Consider the following 22,621-nt stretch of genomic DNA (forward strand, 5'->3'; position numbering starts at 1 on the left):
CTGAGTCAAAAATGCAACCCTATCAGAAAGCTGCTAGGAGTTATCGAAGGCCATGTTACCTGTGAAAATGAAGTAGATCTCATCTGTTAGGATTATGTTTCATACCAGTGTGTTTGGCCAGCAAAGTATGAGCTTTGGGGAAAAAATTATTAATAGTCACTAATAATACTGTTAATTGTTAATGTAATTGTCTTTGTTGTCTGTTAAAAAAAATAAGTGACCAATAAGCCAATAAAAAAAGCATTCTAACTGTAAAGAAATGAGAAATGTCCATAAAAATCATGATAGGCATATACCCTTATAAACATATTTATAATCACTCGACTTCACTCTGCTATTTAAACTATATGTTTTGTGAGTGTAGTATGAGTGAGATTCTACAAATTCCTTATTCTGAATTCATACAGTGCATACAGTCAGCTCACACATATTAATAAGGTCACTATAAATTACTACACTATATATTGATTCACACTGAAAATAAGAGAACAATTGAATGTTTGAAGTTGAATTGCTCTAAACAAAAACATTTATGAAATATTTTAATAAAGCCATGTGTTACAATTATTGGCACTCCTGCATTTGGTGCTTTATGGAACCTTTATTTGCCCACATAACAGCAGTAAGTCATTCTCTATAATGCTTGGTTAGAGAATACAGAGCAATCTGAGAATACAAGCAATCTGAGCCCCCATCTCAACACAGAATCTTTCCAGATTCTCCAGGGTCCTAGATCCTCTGATTTGGATTGTCCTCTTCAGCTCATCCCACATTTTTTCAGTGGGGTTTAGGTCAGGGGACTGAGATGGCCATGTCAAAAACTTGATTCTGTGGTCAGTAAATCATTTTAGTGTGGATTGGAACATTGTCCAATTGGAAGATCCAGGCATGACCCAATTTTGTCTTTCTGGCAGAGACAAATTTTCAAGTAAAATCTCCCAGTAAAATCTGTCTTGAGTCCATGATTTTATGTGTCAAAAACAGTCCTAAAACATCATGATACTTTACAATGGGGATTAGGTTCTATTCAGTATAACAAAAATATGTTTACACCAACTTAGGGTGTCTAATTGTAATTAAATGGCCCCAAAATACTGCCATATTCTGCAAATCTCCAGGTTTGATTTTTGGAGAAATTTTGACTCTTTTTTATATCATTGCCCAACTCATGAAAGTCTACAAATTTTGTCTCATTTTATTTGTTTGTTCTCTAATCTTTGTGATGCTGATGAATGTCACTGGCACTGCACAGGCTTTGGTAAGGACAGGGGCTGAGGTGCTTTAAAAGGGCATTTTGTAGGGGCACTTCTGAATCAGAATTTCTTCAGTGTATGAAAACACCATTATAGACAAAGTTATTTGAATTTTATGGCATTCTCTACGAATATCTGATTTTGAGCTGACTGAGCATACAGTACGTACACACAGTTTGAAAAACGGCTTCTATATACATTTAGCCTATATGAATATTAAGCTAGAACTGGCAGTGAAAGCTATAGGCAGATAAATACGAATGTACTAGCCTGTATCCTTTAAGTTTAGGATTTACCCTGTTTTGTGCTTCTAAAAAGACATTATATTATTCAATGTCAAGGTTGGATCATTGTAACCTTGTTGGGAGCATCTGTGAAGCACTGGCATCAATGTGGAGTTCAGATTTACCACTGAAAGAGCTGGACCTCAGTAATAATGACCTGCAGGATTCAGGAGTTGGGCTGCTCTCTGCTGGACTGATGAGTTCACATTGTAAATTGGAGATACTCAGGTGAGCTTTCTGTCAATTAATTACTGCATGTAAAAATACTATGTGAATGCACAGTAGTCAGCCTATCAATAACACTGATTATAAAAATATGAAAATAAGTCATGCGCTTTTAATCTTTCCTTTATACCTGATACATGCATGCTACCTCTGTATGGGATGAGCGACCCGGCATCATCACTGATATAGCTTGCATGCACTGGCCGCAGTGCAGAGCAGCAACACAGTTATACAGTCATCGTTTATCCAAACAGATAAATAGTAAATTTAGCTGTTCTGCTCAATAAGAATATCCTTTATAAAAGAGCGCAGTACATCTGTTTACCATCAACAGCATTCTGACTGTGATTGGATGAACACCTGGAAGACCAGCCAGAAAACCTGTATGCAGCATGGAATGTTTAAATAGTATTCCTTTTAATGCTGTTCATAAATTAACATTTTTATTTAGTTTTCTATTTAATTTCCATTGATTTTCATGGCTGTTTTTTACAGAATATATCAGCACCTCTTGTAATTTCTAAATCACCACCATAGACTGCACTGTTCAATTCTGTAGGACCATCGGAGCAGCATCTTGGCTGGGCTTGGCTTTACTTGAAGCACTGTATAATTTGGTTAATGGATCAAAAAAAAAGAAACAATTAGGCAATCAGTCAATAATGGGCAAGACTTGACCAGTCAGATTTGACTATGTAAATTCTAAGTCAGGGACACTGCTACAGTGAGGCAATCCTGGGTATTTGAATGAACAACCTACTGCTTTACTTACAACTCATTAAGGCATGACTCTGAGCCTGGTTCATAAAACTTAAAGGAGCCGCACTTCACCACACAAAATGCAACATTGGCAAGAAAAAACTCCCTAAGAGCAATAAGAAGAAACCTTGAGAGAAACCAAAACTCTAAAGGGGATCACATCTTCCTCTGGTCGACTCTGGATAGCAAAACAAAAACATAAGCAACATAAGCAGAAAGTAAGGTTTTACCATTAATGTAAAATGTTATAAATAGAGGAATTTAAAAAACTGACTGTCATTGAAAAGAAGTATTTAGCTTAAGAACTGATCTGTGAAAATCAGTCACTCTTACAAGTGAAAAACAGTATCACAGAGAAAACCATGAATGTCAATGACTAATGTTAGAAGACTACTATCTGATGATCATCTGTTAATATGAATATGAGAAGCGCCCAGAGTATTATGAGGCAGGAATGCGATGTCTATGATTAAATAATTAGAGTTTGTGCAAGCAGCAGTATCATGAGGAGGGTCAGTGGCATGCAGGTGAGGCTTTGTGCAAAGCTTTGGACAGCACAAAGCTCCATTGTGGTCAGACTGGTCCAGAAAGTGTTAAGTGGGCGCCCAATCAAGGCAGATGAAAAACAGCATCAGACCGTGCAGTATGGCAGCAGTTGTTCAGCTCAGCACAGACAGTTCTGTTAGGAGTGACTGAAGACAGAATACAGAGATATTACAGCCTACTTTACAGGGAGATCCTGAAGGTAACAAAGACAAGAGGGCACCCTGAGATGTCAGTGCCCCTCTGTTCCACCATCAGCAAATGAGAGTGAACCCATGAAAGCAGCAGGACGACAGCACCAACACTCGCAGTTTACTATAATACTGTATGTCCATGAACCCCCTGACCTGTACCTTTTATCTAACGGGGGAAAAAACTAATTACCAAAGTCTTGACTAAACAAGTGGGTTCTTAGCCTAGACTTAAAGACTGAGGCTGTGTTCAAGTTCTAAACACTGACTGGAAGGTTATTCCAAAGCTGGGAGCTTTGTATGAAAAGGCTCTATCCCCTGATCCACTGTTATTTCTAAGTAATACCACACATAAAAAAGAGCCCTAGTTAAGAATACATGAACAGCTATCTCATATCTATGGTTACACAGATTTTTTTTTTGCAGAAATACAGAACAGGAACTACTTTCACTCATTATTTACCAAGGACATTTCTACTTTTACTCAGGTACAGGAACTTTGTGTCAGAATACATATATTCACTCATTTAGGAAAACATATGAAATTTATGACTTAAATTTTTGGGAATTTTTTTATATAAAACTAATATATAACATTCTTAAGGGTCCTTTACTTCATAGCATTGTTAAAATTTGAACAAACGTCTGTGACTTTAGTTAAACGCCCTTATGTCAATACAATGCCATGTACAAAATGTTTAAAGTCATCTTTTGATTACTGGCATAAGCTGTTTATAAATATACAGTTGTTGTTTTACAAATGTTATTCAATTATTCAATGTGCTTGTGTGATGTACTGCATGTTGCTTGACGTAAACACAAGACAAATCTATGAATATTGTACTTTGTTAGATCATATTTTAAATAAAATAACTAACAAATAATAAATAAACTAACAGTATTAAGAAACTGTGTTAAGTGAGGAGTAGATTAAATGGAAATAGCTTTGTTTTGTATGACTAGAGCAAACTAAATCTCACAAACCTCTCCTTACTGTGGCCCATAACTATATTTTAATTTTTAATTTTTTTTTTTAACTTTGCAGTGAAAATTAATGGCTAGTTCAAGCTCACAATTTAATGGCCCCATGTTTTCCAGTTAATAGTGAAGTTATCAGAGTGGGAAGATCAGTTTGAAATAGAATTTATTGGCACCAGAACAGCTTTATTAGGACACGGGTTTGCCAAAATTAACAACAACGGCATTAGGAACATATAGTTTTTTAAAACTTAATAACAAAAAATGTACAGGTGCACACTAACTCAGTATTTAGATGTTTCATCACAAGATAATCTTGGTTGAATAACTGTCTAATAAGTAGATTTTTTGAATGGTAATACATAGTTCTGAAACTGTCAATTTTCAGTATGCTGCTGTTAAGTTTGGTTTAATATTTCATCTTTCTCAGTCTATCTCTGGTTATTTTCTTCTTTCTCCTCTCACTTAGCAGATTATCTGGTTGTATGATCACAGAAAAAGGCTGTTCTTTTCTGGCTTCAGCTCTAAGTTCAAACCCCTCACACCTGAACAAACTGGATCTGACCTACAACCACCCAGGAGAGTCAGGAGTGAAGCTGCTCACTGCTAGACTGGGCGATCCACACTGCTCACTCAGCACACTCAGGTATTAACAACTGTGTTCAGAGGTTTGTTTTTTTGTGTGTATGTGTAAGCCTGGAAAGTAATAATATTGAACTGAAGAATGTAATCATCTGCTTCTTACGTATTTCTGAAAAGCTCTCCAACATATTAATCCTAAGTATGAAGTAATAGTGTAACCATACAGTATATTTGCATGTACAGTATGACAACTATAATATAGTAACTGTACAGTATTGAAAGGTGACTGTACTGTATACTGTAGGATAGCAACGTTACATTAATTTAGTGACTATAGTACAGTAAGTGTACAATCTACAGTAGTGCAATAACTGTGCACTATTGTTTAGTAACTATACTCTATACGGTAGTGTAATTACTGTGCACTATAATATCATAACTGTACTCTGTACTGTTGTGTAATTACTGTGCACTATAATATAGTAACTGTGCTCTATTGTAATACAATTATTATGCACTATATTATAGTAACTGAACTTTATATCGTAGGGGTTTTCAAACTTTTTTTGAGGTGACCCATATTTTTGTCATTGATTTTTTTATGCAGCACAAATAACAAATCTAACCCTGAACATTAATGAACAACAAAAAAGGAAATACACTTAATTTATAAGAAGGTTGGGCCCATCTGTTCTATACCATCTCATCACCAAGTCACTAGGTGGTGACTGCTTCTCCAGGGAAACACTGTGTATTTCTTCCATCAAATTATTTATATTAGATGAAATGTATGAAAAAAGAGAAGTCTGTATGAAAAAGTAGATGTGTATAATACTGCACTCCCATTTTGGCATACAGGTCTCAAAAAGACAACTGTTGAGAGCACTACCTTTATTAAAGTTTACAGTTTTGACAAAGTCTTTCATTACCAGTTCCATCTCTTGTGGCATTTCTTTTGATGCCAGAGCTTCACGATGACTGAAACAGTGATTCCAAGTAATGTCCTGGGCTGCTGCATCCTTAATCCTATTAATAACGCAGGCTACCCCATTGCTTGTTACATCTTTGCAGTTAGTTCAGCCCAGCATATGATTCGCTATGTAAGAGTTTATCTGTTCAGATGTCTGTTGTCTATTATGCTGGAAAGCAGTACTAAATGCACTTAGTCATTGTGTGATAGTGTGTGACTCCTGAGATGATATTTACAATCCTTGAGCCTTTCTCTAAAAAAAAGGACAAAGGCTTAGCTGCTGAATCACCACGACAGTTTGTTAAATGACACAGCAGATTTCCTGGTTTCAAACTCTTGTGTGCCACCTTTTCCCCACAAATAAGGAACATTAGCATCTTAAATGTTGGAAGAGTTAAAACTTTTAAAATAGTCCAGACTTTAAATATTCTATTTTTTCTTGGTTTGCTCAGAAGCAGCACTACTAGCTTGCTGCTCGCTGCTGTGTTCTAGTGTGCTTCCACCTGCTTACATCATGGCAAAGATGGCAAACTTTTTTCATTGTTTGTTGAGCCATTGACTCACTCTCTGTTTATCTTGTAAAGGACCCCTTTCAATGCTTCTGACTGTTGTGGGCCTATTTATTTACCAGTTATGATTTTTGCTATTTACAAGAGCCAACAAATGAATAGTAGAAACAAAAGAAGCTATACTAATTTGAGACAGGCTAACCAGAAACTCTGGGTGTCAACATCATCATAACTCAAAGCACACACAAGGGGATGTTTAAGTGCAGGTAAATTTTGTTTCTGTTTTTTATTTATTTGTTTGGTTAATTACTGTAATATAATCATTGTATAGTATAATGTATTACAGTAACTGTCCACTTCAGTATAGAACAGTAACTGTCCAATATACTGTCATATATGAACTGTACACTACAGTACAGTATCTGTAAAGTATACTGTAATATAGAAACAGTATATTTTAGTATAGTATAACTTTATGCTATAGTAGTGTAACTGTACATTATTGTGTTCAGCTCCTTACAGGTGTTTCTGCATTCTGTCTAAAACATAGTATGGGAATTTCAAATATGCTGCCTACTGAGGTACCTCATTTTGGCCGAATATCGAGAGAGCATTGATGCTTCTCAGCTGCTGAGCAATCCCGCGATGCAGCGCGCGCAACTTTGTGTATGAAAGGCGGGCGTAAACGCTTCTCAGCATGTCCATGTGGCTAACTGTGATTCTCGTGCAGTGGGCGACGTCATTGCTGTCTAACTAGAGGTCTCATTTATCTGTAGTAGATACAGGTTTTGACGTCACTTCAGGATTTCAGCTGCCTAGGTAGACAGCGGCTATTAGAGAGCTCAAGGTGTGTGATACACCCTTGTGTTTCACAATATTTACAGTCACTTGGAAACAGCAGCAAGCTCTGTCAGGATTTTTAAGAGCTTTTAACAGAGCCCAGAACTTAATGATTTATCTTTTGTTTAGACTAGATTTTGTTAGAGCTGAAAAAGTTTTTCACACTGTTCTAGTGAGAAGAAGGGTACCACAGGGAACCGTCTTGTCCCCATCAAAACTTTTGTAAGGAGTTTAAGAGCAGTGTAGGACATTTATATATTAAATAGGAAGAAAAAGAAGAGAAGGTTTGCAGCCTTTTAAAATATCATTACATTTGTGCTTGTCAGGTTTACTTTCAGGGACCGTTCTGTCAGTACTGCTCCAGCAGGTCCAGGACTTAGTAGGAGAAACATGCCTGTTTATATATAAATTTATATGGATTTTCTTTGCATTTTTGAGTTTTATCTGCATTGTGGATGCTGCGACAAACTGTTTTCATAGACAGTGGTTTTCAGAAGTGTTCCTGAGCCCATTCAGTGATTTCAAATAGTTTTTAATGCAGTGCCGCCTGAGGGCCCAAAGATCACAACCAGTAAATATTGTTTTTTTTGGCCTTGTCCCTTCCACACAGAGATTTCTCCAGATTCTCTGAATCTTTTAATGATATTAAGTACCGTAGATGATGAAAAGCAAAAGTTCTTTGCTATTTTACGTTGAGAAACATTATTCTTGAATTATTGTACTACAGATCATGCAGAGTGGTGAACCCCTCCTCATCTTTACTTCTGAAAGACTCAGCCTTTCTGAGATGCTCATTTTATATCAATCAACCACCAGGTGTTTTTTTAGCATTACACAACTTTATCAGCCTTTTGTTGCCCCCGTCCAAAAACTTTTTTGGAACGTGTTGTTGGCATCAAATTCAAAATGGGCAAATATTTTTCAAAAAGCAATAAAATTTCTCACTTTCAACAACTGATCTGTTGACTTTGTACTATTTCAATTAAATACAGGGTTTAAAAGATTTGCACATCATTGCATTTTGTTTTTATTTACATTTTGCAAAGCAAATGGGTAAATAAGGGTTTAAGGGTAAATTAAATTAATATGAGTATTTATTAAGGGATGAATTACAAGTATTTTTATTTCTAGCTTTAGCTCACTTTTCACTTTGAATAAGAAAATATTTGTGCTGTCAGCACCAAAATATAAAATAACAAGCAATAATGACAATGTAAAACTTGTGGATATTGGCTATTATACAGTAATAATCTCTTTTTTCATGAAAATAGATAATTCAAATGGCAAATAAAGCTGTCAGAATTCACCATAAAGAGCTTTCAATACAAAAAAATTCTTTCATCCCTTTAACTTGTACAGCAAGTAGAATCAGGACTAAAAAATCAACAGTTACTCTTAATAACAGTTATACGTTACAAACAAACAAGAATATTAACCTCTCAGCTCAGTGGAACAGTGTAAGTTACTGAGTCTCTGATAAGATGCAGTAAATGGAACTCAGTTACCAGTCTGCAGCAGTGGGACTGATGCTGGAGGATGTCTTTGAATAGCCAGGTGAACTCCTCCTAAACAGAGCTAAAGAGAGTAAAGCTGCACCACAATGTCTGAGATACGCTCACAGAAAATGGCGCAACCCGATGCCCTTTCAGTCCCAAGTAGCCTTTTACAGAATGTTGTCAAAGCCTTCAATCCTCCCAGTACCCCACAACAAAACACCAACCCTCTCAGGTGTGTGTAGAAGAATGAACAGTTGCTTAGAACTTAAAAAACTGATCCAAAAAATCCCCAAAAAGCGCTGTTATTTCAAAAACACAAAGGCTTGGATATTCCAGACTCACTGAAACTGAGATGTGTCTGTCTCTCTCTCTCTGTCTGTCTCTCTTTCTCAGAAAAAGAGAGTCAGAGAGAAATAGAGAGTCACAGAGAAAGAGAGAGACAGAGAATGAGAGATAGACTCAGAGAGAGAGAGAGAGAGAAATAAAGAGAGAGAGTGGGGCTGAGCGAATCAACACAGTGCAGTTCTACAATGAAATAAATCAAGTCAAAGTTTATTTATATAGTGCTTTTTACAACAGGCATTGTCACAAAGCAGCTTTACAGAAAAATCTGGGTCCAAGCCCCCATGAGCGTCACCAGTGGCAACAGTGGCAAGGAAAAACTCCCTAAGAGCAAAGAGGAAGAAACACTGAGAAGAACCAAGACTCAAAAGGGGAACCCATCCTCCTCTGGTCGACAGCGGACAGCAAACAGCATCAGTATAAAATATTAGAATATAAAACGGGAAAAAGCAGCGGTTAATTAGATAGTCTGAGTTTATGCAGCAGCATCAGCATCAGGAGGGTCAGTTCATGCAGGTGAGGTTTGCACAGCTTTGTACAGCGTGAAGCTCAATGGTGGTCAAAACGGTGCAGATCAGCCAACATTGTTTATATTGTGGTGGTCAGTTTATACTGTGGTGGTCAGTGTTTATTTGTGGTGGTCAGTGATAATATTGTGGTAGTCAGTGTTTTTATTGTGGTGGTCAGTGTTGATATCGTGTTGGAACATTGTTTATATTGCGGTGGTCAGTGTTGATATTGTGTTGGTCATTGCTTAGGTCGTGACGGTCAGTGATGTTATCGTGTTGGTCAGTGTTTATATTGTGTTGGTCAGTGTTGATATTGTGGTGGTCAGTGTTAATATTGTGGTGGTCAGTGTTGATGTTGTGTTGGTCAGTGTTTATATTGTGGTGGTCAGTGATGATATCGTGTTGGTCAGTGTTTATATTGTGGTGGTCAGTGATGATACTGTGGTAGTCAGTGTTTATATTGTGGTGGTCAGTGTTGATATCGTTCTGCACTTGAACATGTGTTATATTGTGGATGGTCAGTGTGATATTGTGTTGGTCATGCTTAAGTGTGAAGATCAGTGATGATATCGTGGTGTCAGTGTTTAATGTGATGGTCAGTGATGATATTGTGGTAGTCAGTGTTTATATTGTGGTGGTCAGTGTTGATATCGTGTTGGTCAGTGTTTAAATTGTGATGGTCAGTGATGATCTTGGGTCGTCAGTGTTGATATTGTGGTGGGTCAGTTGCTATCCGTGTTGGTCAGTGGATTGATATTGTGGTGGCAGTGTCATTGTGTTGGTCATTGTTTATCTTGTGGTGGTCAGTGTTTATATTGTGTTGGTCATATGTTTATATTGTGGTGCGTCATTGTTTATATCGTGTTGGTCATGTTTATATATTGTGGTGGTCATTGATTTAAATTGTGGCGATCAGTGATGATAGCGTGTATGTGTGGTCATTGCTAAGTTGTGAAGATCAGTGATGATATCGTGTGGTCAGTGGTTAAATTTGATGGGTCAGTGATGTATTGTGGTAGTCCAGTGTTATATTGTGGTGGTCAGTGTGGATATCGTGTTGGTCAGTGTTTAAATTGTGATGGTCAGTGATGATATTGTGGTAGTCAGTGTTTATATTGTGGTGGTCAGTGTTGATATCGTGTTGGTCAGTGTTTATATTGTGGTGGTCAGTGTTGATATCGTGTTGGTCAGTGTTTAAATTGTGATGGTCAGTGATGATATTGTGGTAGTCAGTGTTTATATTGTGGTGGTCATGTGTATCGTGTGGTCAGTGTTTATATTGTGGTGGTCAGTGTTTATATTGTGTTGGTCATTGTTTATATTGTGGTGGTCATTGTTTATATTGTGGGTCATTGTTTATATTGTGGTGGTCATTGTTTAAATTGTGGCGATCAGTGATGATATCGTGTTGGTCATTGTTTATATTGTGGTGGTCAGTGTTTAAATTGTGTCAGGCAACTACAAATAAATCAGTGTTTGTGAGACACTGTATAAGTCAAAGCACTGTTCTCCTAAGAAGTGCTTCATAAGTGCACAAGAGTGCTTAATAAATATTACATAACCAGTTAATCACATCACTATATCACTTCTCTGAGTTCCTATGTTCGTATTCCCATATCATTACTGAGTTCTTATATTTAATTGTATACATTTGTACATTTGTCTTATATTTAAGTGTATACATATATACATATTATAAACATTAAAAATGAACTAATAAGTCTTGTTTAATGGCTACTTAATGATTTAATTCTAATGATTTTTTTTTTCTCGTGTTGTGCTAATGACGTTTTTGTTTGGTTTTTTTTGTTTATTTTATTTTATTGTGAATGATAAAGTAACAGTAATTACAATCATATAAGGTGTTAATTAAGACTTTATTTGATGTATAAGTTGTAATATAAGCTTCAATGTATTACTATCATTAGTTAATGATTAACTGACACATAGTCTAGACTCCATTACTGTACAAGAACCACAAGAACAACTCACAGTTCTTAAAAATGGCTAAGCAGATATTAAAACACAGTAGAGTTAAATTAGGACTGGACATCCTAAAATTATATAATAGTGCTAGACAGTGAAATTTCCCTATGACCTGGAATAGAGATCTCATCACACCAGATGTTCACTGTAATAGTTTTACTGTAATACCTTTACAGTTCTGTGTGTTTGGTTAGTTTAGGTTTTATACAGTCTTTATTCTGTATCTAGACTTTCTCTCAGACACATATACTGAATACGCTCCTCTGCTGATGTGACCCTTTCAACACTGTCTCTGTTAACATGTTAAAACCTGTGTAAACATGTTTGTATAGTTTATTCAGTTTAAAGTTTTTAAGCTCACTTCACAGGATGTGAAAAATCACTGAGAGCTATTTAAGTTATTTACTTCATGTTTAAAGATACTTTAAAATGTTTTGGTACAGTTTTACAAACTGCACTGTTTAAAGTTCAGATCACTTTAATTTTTATAACTTTCTAATATTCATTTACTGTAAGATGTGTGAGTTTCGTTCTTGTAAATTTTCACACTACAAACATCAAATTCATGGTAAATATATATCAGCTCCAAATACCGGTTATCAGTCCCTGATTACTAATAATCTTGAAAAACCATATCAGTCAACCCCCTACGCAAGACACTACAACGAGCTTTACAATTCCACTCTCACTGATAACAGCCAGAGTCTGACCACCACACAGTGTATCTCAGCAACTGCATACACCCAGAAACAGACCCTCTCAGACCCCTCAAAGATAAACAGACCCCCTCAGACCCCTCAAAGATAAACAGACCCCTCAAAGTTAAAGAGACCCCTCAAAGATAAACAGACCCCTCAAAGACAAACAGACCCCCTCAGACCCCTCAATCACAGTCCAGTTCACCTTCTCACCAACACAACTCAAAATGATCCACAAAACCCACCAAAAACAATAAATCAATAACTGGATCAATGAAATTTCCTGAGTTAGTAAATTAGAATGTTACAGATTCCTGAGCAGAGAAACACACAGATTTAATCAGATTATCTGATTCAAATAAAATCCTAAAGAAACACTTTAAAATGTACAGACTCAGAGATCATAATGTAGAAAAAGGCTCCATAAGAAACACTGGAGGCCCAGAGAAGAATGACTCTGTAATCAGAGCAGCTCAGAACAGAAACACACACCACTTTCTCTCCTCACGCAGCAAAAATAAAGATCTCAGAGAAGATTATTACAGTTCAGTTTAAACTGAGATCCACCATTAGAAGAGGAAATGATTCAACCTGAAGATCTGATACTGATGTGTTTAGGAGAGACACCAGGATGTGTTACACTATCAGATAAATGTGTTTACAGCTGTTACACACGGAGAACAGACTGACACACAACCTTAATCACACATCAGTGTATTTAAGTGTGTCTGAGTATAGATGTGATTTTACACTGGACAAATGTAAAACTGAGAGAGAGACAGAGAGAGAGAGACAGAAACTGAGTGAGAGAGAGAAACAGGCAGAGAGAGAGAGAGAGAGGAGAGTGAGAACATTTGAATGCGTATATTAACATGTGTGTGTCTGTCTGTGTGTGTGTGTGTGTGTTTAGAGTGGAACATGGAGGTGAGAACAGAATCAAACCAGGACCAAAGAAATGTAAGTACACACACTCACACACACACACCCACACACACACTCACACACACACACACACGCACACACACACACACACACACATACTTGTTTTTGTGAAAATCGTCACATTAACCTACAATATTGGAACACACCTTTCTGAGAGATCTGGAGATGAAAACAGTTCTGTGTTACAGAAAGTTCATATATTAAGTTCATCAGTTGATATTTTATTATCTACCGTCTTTAAGAGGTCTGAACTTTCACAGTACAGTCAGGACATTTTCCAGTTTAAATATCAGGAGATGAAAACACACAGTTCTCCTGTTCGTACCACACTGTAAGGACACTCATGATTGCCTGGATCAAAAGATCAGCTGTGTCCCCTTTTCTGAATTCTGCTCACAGCCTCATACGAACCACACACTAGAAGACTTTAAACAGACTTTAAAAAGACTGCAGTAAAAAGACTTTTAAAAGACTGAAGTCTGACACTCACACCTAAAGACAATCACAGAGCTGTTAGTCACTGAGTATGATTTTACAAAGACTGGGGATCCTGCAGGGTCACTATCTGCAAGACTGCAACTAGAGTTTTGAGAGCATTTCCCATTATGCACCTGGTGGAAATACAGTGGCACAAATGGAAAGATACGTCGTTTGCTGGTCACGTCTGTGGATCAGCCCAGTTCACTGTAGAGGTTTTTAATTAACCTGTAAAATGTGCGGTTACTTATTTATTTAACATTAAGATTTACACATCAACACGATTCAGCACTGTTGACTGGGTGTTATGAACCAAACCATAAAAAACTAACAAAATAAGAAGCCGCTGTAACAGAGCAGAAAAATGGAAAAAACATTGATGCTTCTTTATTTTTGAATAATTTTGTTCCTTTTATGCTTCTAAAGTTTCCTTTGTACTACTTAAATGTTTAGCCTATTAGCACAAGCACTACAAAGGCTATCAGGTGACTCCATGGCCTGCACAGCATCAACTAAGGAGCCAAAATAACCAATCCTAAGAATGATCACCTGCTCAGTATACAGAAACGTCCATAATGTGCTGGAATACGCAGATCAGTGAGTTACAAGTATCAACCAAACTGTATTTATATATTTCTAAAACAACACGACATTCAGACGTTTAATCCAAGACCTTTGTGCACCATTTCTTTAGCTCCTGTAAGAGTTAATGCTGATGTTATGATGCTACAGCTGTAAAATCTTAAAATACTCTATAAATTCTATAAACTGTTGTGTGGCTAAACATTTCCATTCAACTTAATTATATCATATAAATATCACTTAATCTGTAACACTGAAGATTACATTCATGACTTAAAGCTCAAAAGCGCCTTTGACAGTAATTTGAGGATAAATACCTTTATTGACTATCATGAATCACAAACACAGGTGTGGTGAATCATCTGCACATATTTATTCCTTTGTATGGTCATTATTGACCAATCTTCCTAAATACCCATCCTGCTTTGCAGCATCAATTCTAGACACCATTGAAGCAAACAGAAAGAAAAAGAAGACAGAATCAGAGTTTTTCACGTTCAGTCTGGTGTCTATCTGTGTGTAAAGTGTTGTTCAGCTCCAGGTGAAAACAGCCAAAACTCACCATTCATCCTGGTTGGATGAGTGACTAGAGAACAGACATCCTTGCTGCTGATTGGTCAGCTGTGATGACATATGGTGCTCTTAAACATGCAGACTGATAATGTGAAGCTCATTGTTCAGACTAGAGAAATTTTCAGTCACAGTGCTTCACAGACAATGAAACGTGTGTTTGAGAGAGTTTAAAAGGCGTCTGACGCTCCTTTATACAGCAGAATAACATCTACACAGCTTTAGTATTGGAGCCACAAAGCTAATGTAGCTAACAGGTTCAATTAGCCTCGTAGCTCCAGTGCTAAAGATAAAGAAGCAAACTTCAGACACCAAACAGGTTTTGGCTCATGAGGCTTGTGAGGGTAAAACTGGATGAATTAGATTTTTAAGTGAACCATTCCTTTTGTTTCTAAACATTTTAAAGTAAAAACACACAAAGTTGATCCTGCAGAGTAAAACACTTTACGAATGTAAAAACAGGATGGTCAGTACTGACAGTCTCACAGTCCCAACTGTGTTTTGTAGTCACAGCATTTAGCAGCTTGTCTGTTTTTGTCACCCAACTGAAACCAAGACCACATTACTGCACTAAGTCAGACTGTATTCTGACTGTCTGACAGCTTAAATTATATTTTTTACTGGAGCTCCTGCCAGTGAAGACCCCTCCATGTCGTTTAACACATCATATAGACTCTAACTCCAATCATTCAGTCCTAATTTAACTGGAATATAGAGTCTGATGAATATGGAAATCATGCCACTGTTCACTGCCCTAACATTACTGAACCCCATTTGGACACATAAACCTTTATGAAGAAGAACTCTGTCTCCAGTTCCTCTGTTTAGTCTGTGGATGTTGTGATACGCTGCAGGGCATCATTTATCAGGGTGATTCTCCGCCGCATCATCAAACTGCATGAACATATTGTTGGTTATTGACATTTTTAGCCAGCAACAGTCAAATTAATAATTTCAGTGTTCCACACTTTAACATGTGTTTATTAAGGTAACGTTAGGCAGGATAACAGGAAACTGGGACATTATTTTTCCCAAAATCCAATAGTGTTTTTATTTAAATGTAAATAAGAAGCTGCAGAGTCATTTCAAAAGTAGTGTTGATGTTTGTGCTTTAAGGGCCAGTAAACCGTTCTGTTGAGATCTAAACATTTTTAAAGTCTCCTTAGGCTACAACCATATTGCCTGGCGTGACATTCACACATAGTCTCAACCTGGGAAGCACTGTACAGTTTCAGGTACTCCTGAAGAGAACAGCCCTGATCCAGCTCATTAACTGATTATGGAGCCCTTCATTAGCTGGATCAGGTGCTCTGGGGAGCAGGATTAAGAGACACAGCCTTCTACAAATGAACCTCTGCACTGTCATGTTTAGAGCATCAACTCCTTCCTGCTGTGTTGCTTGAATGTTTGCTGCTGTTACCGTTAGCCAGCTGCACTAGACTCAACAGCAGCAATGTATTTATTCACTTTATACCTGAACACGGAGACAAAGAATAGATAATCATTTACACCAGAGAAATACATAAAGAACGCAAGAACAATCAGCTGAATTTGGCTTCTCGTCCAGTTTTTCCGATCCAAAATGATAATGATCCTTAAATGATGCTCATTTGGACAGGCATCAGAATGTAACTGTGGTGTCGTTTAAGGTGGAACGGAAAAGTTTGAAGGAGAAGCTGGTGAATAAGAACCCAACTTCAGCTTCATGTTTGCACTATTACATGTTCACAGACTGCACCAGAATATAAACTAGTGATATATTATTGAGCCAACTACTATTTGTAGATCAATAATTTTATAAAGAGTCCAACAAAGTAATGTAAACTAGCTGGCATTGTCGCTAAGGGTATTAGCATTTATGCTAACTGCTACAGGTGTTTATTGCTCATATATTGACTTTGGCCCAATCAGAAATACACAGTTACACTTATATATTAAAACCACTGGCTGAATACAAACGATGGTAACCAGAAACGTTAGACTAACTAAATGAACTGTATAAAAATCGCTGGCTAGCTATTTTAATTAGCTGGTGTTAACGACCTGTTTTAGTGACTAATTCAACATTACTGGTCTGTTACAGCAATATATATTTGGGCAAATCACAAATATACATTATTATAGTTCAAATGGTTTAATTAGATTAATTTAAGTAAGATTATTCCTGCTGTTCTCTGCTGCTCCAGGTCAGTCTTATCTGAGCTTTTGGGGTGAAGGGTCTGGAAAATAGAGCAGTGTAGCTCGCAGATCACTGGTGTGCAGTTAGAACCAGTCAGAAGTTCCAGTGCATTAACAGGTAGTTTATGAGGGGAGAAAACAGGGATAAAAAACAGAGGCATTATAGAGAATGTATGCTGTGGAAAATGAATCAGGCATCACAAAAAATAAATAAATAAATAAAAAGCTTTTGTACACATATCATTGTACGCAATGCAATTTCTGCATTAATTAAAATATACGCCTCATTAAGAGCTCATGTTTAATTTAATAACTATAAAGCGGGCTGTTATCATCTGTGTGTGAACTCCAAATTGGCTGTATCCCAATATGAATAAGCCCCTGAGTGAATCCGTCAGCAGGTAATCTACAGTGTGTGTGGCTGGTTTCTATGGTGCATCAACATGGATCATTTTAGCTGACAGACACTGTACTGTACGTTTAGCTCTAACATGATTCCCACTATGGATTGACTTAGATATTAGATTTATTTATTATTGATTATTGATAATTTCATTTATTTTTATCTAGTCAGTGCTGCTGATGGAATTGAATTAATTGCAGTGGTGCAATGTCTGCATAGTCTCATATATATACTTGATTTCTTCTGTTTTTGCTAATTTGTCTCATTTAAATGTTTCAGATAATCCAACTAGTTTTAATAAAGATAAAGACAACACAAGTAAACACAAAATGCAGCTGTCATGTTCAAATGGGAGCTCCTCAGCCTGTAGGTTGGAGTTTGGATCATCCTGTCAGTCAATATTTATGCCATTTTTCTCCTATGAGTGCTGAAGACTTACTCAGATGAGGGGCTGGTGGGACATTTACACTTATATAATTGCGATATTGACTTCTGTGGGAAAGAGGCTCTTTTCCACACCCCCCACCAAACTGTCATCAATAGATGATGGCTTTGGGGTGAATTTAGGAGATACTGCACGTAATCTCACAGGCCAGTCTTAACCCATTTCCACATTACTATCAATGCCAGTTTCCACCTCAGAATCTCAACACTCATCACACAAATCTATTAATGTAATGTCAAGACATGTTTCTTTCAATGTGCTCGAAGCCTTAAGCCAGTTAAGCACGGGCAACAGGCTACTGGTCAATTCAAACACAGTAAAATCCACCTTCTGCATCACCAGAACTCCAGTTTTCAGTTGTTTGATATGATTACAGATTTCAATGTTAATACTTTGGTAGAAAAGAAAATCTAGCTCTAAACTTGATTCAGAGATAGTTCTTGTGTACTGATGAACATGTTGTACCTTTCCAGACTCTCATTAAGCCCTCACAAAACAAACACTGCTCTTACTAAAGTCATGTTGGTCTACAAATATTATAATGTAAATCACACATGATTAAGTAATAGTGAAGAATAAATAATGATAAAGTGTGTGGATCTGAATCGATATTCAAAGTGTTATGTGTAAGGGCCCAGTCTGCGCTGCCGGTCGCCAGCAGAGGGCGACGATGGTGAGGAGCCACTAACACAGGCAAAGCCCTCAGGCTGATTAGCCCCAACCTGGCACACCTGTGGATTCCTCTACTTAAGGCTGTGGCAAACAGCAGCCCTTTGTCACACCTTTGTAGAGGGGTGACCGGTACGGTACTTAGCCCAGGTGGGTATTTATACAAAAAGAAAAGAACAGAAAATGAAAAAAGAAAAGAGGGCTGGAAAAAAAAGAGAGAAATCACCCCAAAACTACTTAAAAGCCCAAAAAGAATAATCACTCAATTTCTCTGCTGATAAACTCTGCATTTCAGTATTATCGACCGAAAACGCCTCTCAGCGCCTCCGCCGATTAGCCGCTCTGAAGCTGCGCGCATCTCGTCAGTTTTCCTGCTGTGTTTGTGTGCGTGTTTCCTAGCAACGGCGCGTTGGACACGTGCACGCACATCTAGAGCTGAAAAGCTGCGCGCGCACCTTCAGAGTCTTTTGGTGTCCATCCAACCCCGCTGGACTGAGTGGTGTTTATCTGATCAAACCAATGCAATTATTATAAATTATTTGCTACAGACGGAATGAAGCTGGTGTTCATATTAAAATCTACAAGGTGTGGACGTCACACGAGTAAAACCATCATAAAACATGTTTTACATCCAACAATTCATTTCCATGGTATAAACGTTACTGTATGTAATTAAAAACATTAATTTATTAAAACGTCAGTATAGACCTCACATAGATCATACTTTTCATCTTTCTCAGGAACTACAGCAGAACAGGTGTTACACTAAACGGTGTCCTGGTCAGTTTTTAAATCTGCAGAGCACCTTTAGGCCTTCAGCTGTTCAGCTCAGCTTTATTTACTCGTAGAATGAGTAAACTAGTCTTAGTCCAGCTCTGCTAACTGTGGAAACACCACACCAGCGTTTCTAATTATGAGCCCACCTTTATAGTTTAAGTCACCATGAACACTGCCATGTTTGCACATCCAACCATCCAGCTGTGTCTGAGTATAAAACTGTGAATGATCAGATAAACATGCTGTTTCAGGCTTTTATCACATTCTGAATTCTGAAGCTCACCTCAGGACACCACTGCTTCTCTGGAGAGCACACGCGACCCAACACCACCCTTCTCACCACTCCTGACCCAAACTCGCCTGGCTGAATTAAAAAAATTAAAAATTACTCTGTCACTTTAAAATAAATCTGATCTACAACGTTTAAAGCCATGAAAGTACTCTGGTTTTAAAAATCAACAAGCAAACAGCCGCATATCAAGAAAGAACTAACAAACTTGATTAATTCAAACTGCTAGCGTGGACAGCTATCGCTATCACTAACTATGTTAGCAGCAGGTTAGCTCCATTACAATCCAACATACTGTACTTTGAGTATCTTAACCTATTAACGCCCTCAGTTCCAGAGAAAATAAGGCCTCTTGTCTTTATTTCAAGATTAAACAGCTGCACCTGACATCAATTCAAAATAAAGCAGCCCCAGTTACCCCAGTCTGCTAAACGCAAAGCAGTCACGGCTAACGAATGCTCAGCTAACACAAAGGGCTAAACTATATATAAGCTACAAATATGTTATTTATGTTGAGCATCTGTGCCCAAGATAACAGTCTTAGAGGATCTATGCTTATGTTATATTTCATGAACTGCCACCTTATTAGCTCCAACTAGTTAGCTTAGCTCATTTAAGATTACTTATTAAACATCAACACTGTATAACATTACATACATATTTAAATCACCACATTTCAAACGTACTTATGGTTATTAAAAAAGTACATATTTTTAGATGGAATATAGTGGAAAAATACATCCCTGATAAAGAAAATCCCCCTCCTGAGTGAATCTCTGTAGCTCTGGTGGAAGTGTGTGAATTTTGGAGTGAAAGTGTGACGCTGCTGTTCTAAATCATGATTCAATGGATACACAAACCCTTGAAGCTGAACTTAATTAAACTGAACTACCCATGATTCTGGTCTCTGCTCATCAGAAGCGCTTTTGACCAGGCAAGCTTTATTCAGATCCCAGAACAGACTAAAAGAGAGACAAATGATGAAGACAATCAAAGAGGCCTGAATTCATGACTCCATCAAATGGAGTATATATAAACCCTTGAAGCTTTTCAGGCACACATGAATTGTAAAATGAAACATGCAGACTAACCTACTTTCAAGTCCATCTAATCAGTGCAAGTGGCCCATAAGAAACTGAGCATTTGTCCAGTTCAGACAAAACTTCAACAGCCTCGAATGTTTCTGAAACTGCTGAAAAAAGAGGAAGGTGTGAATCAGAACTGGTCATTTAATATGTGAGAGGAAGAAAAAGTCGTAGTACTGTGGAAACTTTTTGCTGTACTTTTTAAATGCCAAATGCAAAGATAAATGTAAGGACAATGTTTACACATTTATATGATCAGTTTAAAACTGATTTAAACTAACCACCGTAGCTACCAGTGTAGCTTTTAATGTAAAACTAGATCACAAATTAGGGTAGAAGATTCAGTTCAGCACGGGCAACAGGCTACTGGTCTATTAGCTGCTTTATCATCATCAATCCCCCTAGAGACACAGTAAAATCCACCTTCTGCATCACCAGAACTCCAGTTTTCAGTTGTTTGATATGATTATAGAGTTCACTTCTACAGTATAGAGACAGTGACACTATCACCCTACAAAAAGACTGAGCATCAATATATGTTAAGCGCAAGAGCTTTATTACTTGGATATCGTACTGTAATGTTAATCCTTTGGTAGACGGCTCTAAAACTGATTTAAAGGTAGTTCTTATGTACTGATGAACATGTTATACCTTTCCCAGTCTCCCATTTAGCCCTCACAAAACAAACACTGCTCTTACTAAAGTCATGGGTTGGTCTAAAAACATTATAATATAAATGACGCATGATAAAATAATGGTGAATAATAAATAATGATGTCAAAGAATGTGGATCTGAATCAATGTTAAAAGTGTTATGAATACAGTAATGATCACTGTATTGGTGCAAAGTCAACAAAGTATCTTGAAGTACAGTCGTCACAAACCAAACCTGTTCTTATAAAGCAGCTTTAAGTCACTTATACAAAAACATGTCCCTCACAACAGCTTTAGTCAAGTACACAACATATAAAGAAGTAAGGTGATAACTTAGCCACATGTCCAGCATTTATGCAAATTTACATGCACTCCTACCAGATATGAGTACAGATATGCCAAGATCAACGTGATGAATAACAAAACCGTCCGTGAATTTGTGTGCGGTCATCTTACAGTCAGATGTGACCATAAGGATCTTTAATGAACCAAAGTGAGAAAAGTGAAGCAACTGAATATATGGAGGTGATGGAAAGTTAATTAACAGATAATTAGCGGGATTAACACGTAAGTGCTAGTAAGTTATCACCTTACTTCTTTATATGAAGAAAAATACTTATTAGTTAATTAACAATGTAATAAGCAGCAGTTAGTACACAGATAATGAGTAAGTAAGACATAAACTAACGACAAACTAACTTATCAACTAACAGTGTACTTAATTACTAATTAATAAGTGCTTTATCAATTACTAAGTAATAGCTAATGCTTAATGAAGAGTTAACTAATAACTAAATAATGGGAAACTAATAGTTGATTATTATGTATTTAATGATTGATTAGCGACCCTTAATGTAAAGTGTTACCAAATATCCAGCCAACAGCGTCCTGTGGGAAGCGTCCTGTGACCACTGATGAAGGACTAGAGGATGATTAGCTCATACTGTACAGCAAGAGATGTCATCTCTGGATAAGTTGTCTGAGCATGTAAAGATCAGAGCAGTTCACTGTGGAACTGTTTACTCTGCCAGATCATCACCCAGAATCTTTAATTAACCTGTAAAATGTGCAGATTCTTTATTTAACATAAAGATTTACACACCAACACAACATGCAGCGATTCAGCAGTGCTGATTGGATGTCATGAACTAAACCATAAAAAATAAACAGAGTGACAAAAAGCAAAAATAAGAAACATCTATGATTCTTCAATAATGCCTGAAATATTAAAGCAGTCAGTTTTATTGGATTAAAGTGGAGCAGATTTGCCGTTTTTACAGAGAGTTCAGGCAGTCACGTGTACATTTTCACTCTCTCTCTCTCTCTCTCTCTCTCTCTCTCTCTCTCTCTCTCTCTCTCTCTCTCTCTCACACACCACACTCACT

The 22,621-nt window shown here is 37.2% G+C and overlaps 1 protein-coding gene across 3 annotated transcripts in view; it reads left to right on the forward strand.

Annotated features, from left to right (window-relative positions):
* Window positions 1-22,621, forward strand: part of LOC118802181 (NLR family CARD domain-containing protein 3-like) — a 40,010-nt gene that overhangs the window by 14,702 nt on the left and 2,687 nt on the right. For all 3 annotated transcript variants that reach the window (XM_036562668.1, XM_036562666.1, XM_036562667.1), the window contains 3 exons: window positions 1,595-1,765; window positions 4,706-4,879; window positions 13,076-13,122. In XM_036562668.1, the coding sequence (XP_036418561.1) occupies window positions 1,595-1,765; window positions 4,706-4,879; window positions 13,076-13,122 (392 nt within the window). The remainder of the gene's footprint in view (window positions 1-1,594; window positions 1,766-4,705; window positions 4,880-13,075; window positions 13,123-22,621) is intronic.

The sequence above is a fragment of the Colossoma macropomum genome, unplaced genomic scaffold (genome assembly GCF_904425465.1).
Source record: "Colossoma macropomum unplaced genomic scaffold, Colossoma_macropomum, whole genome shotgun sequence".
Taxonomy (NCBI): domain Eukaryota; kingdom Metazoa; phylum Chordata; class Actinopteri; order Characiformes; family Serrasalmidae; genus Colossoma; species Colossoma macropomum.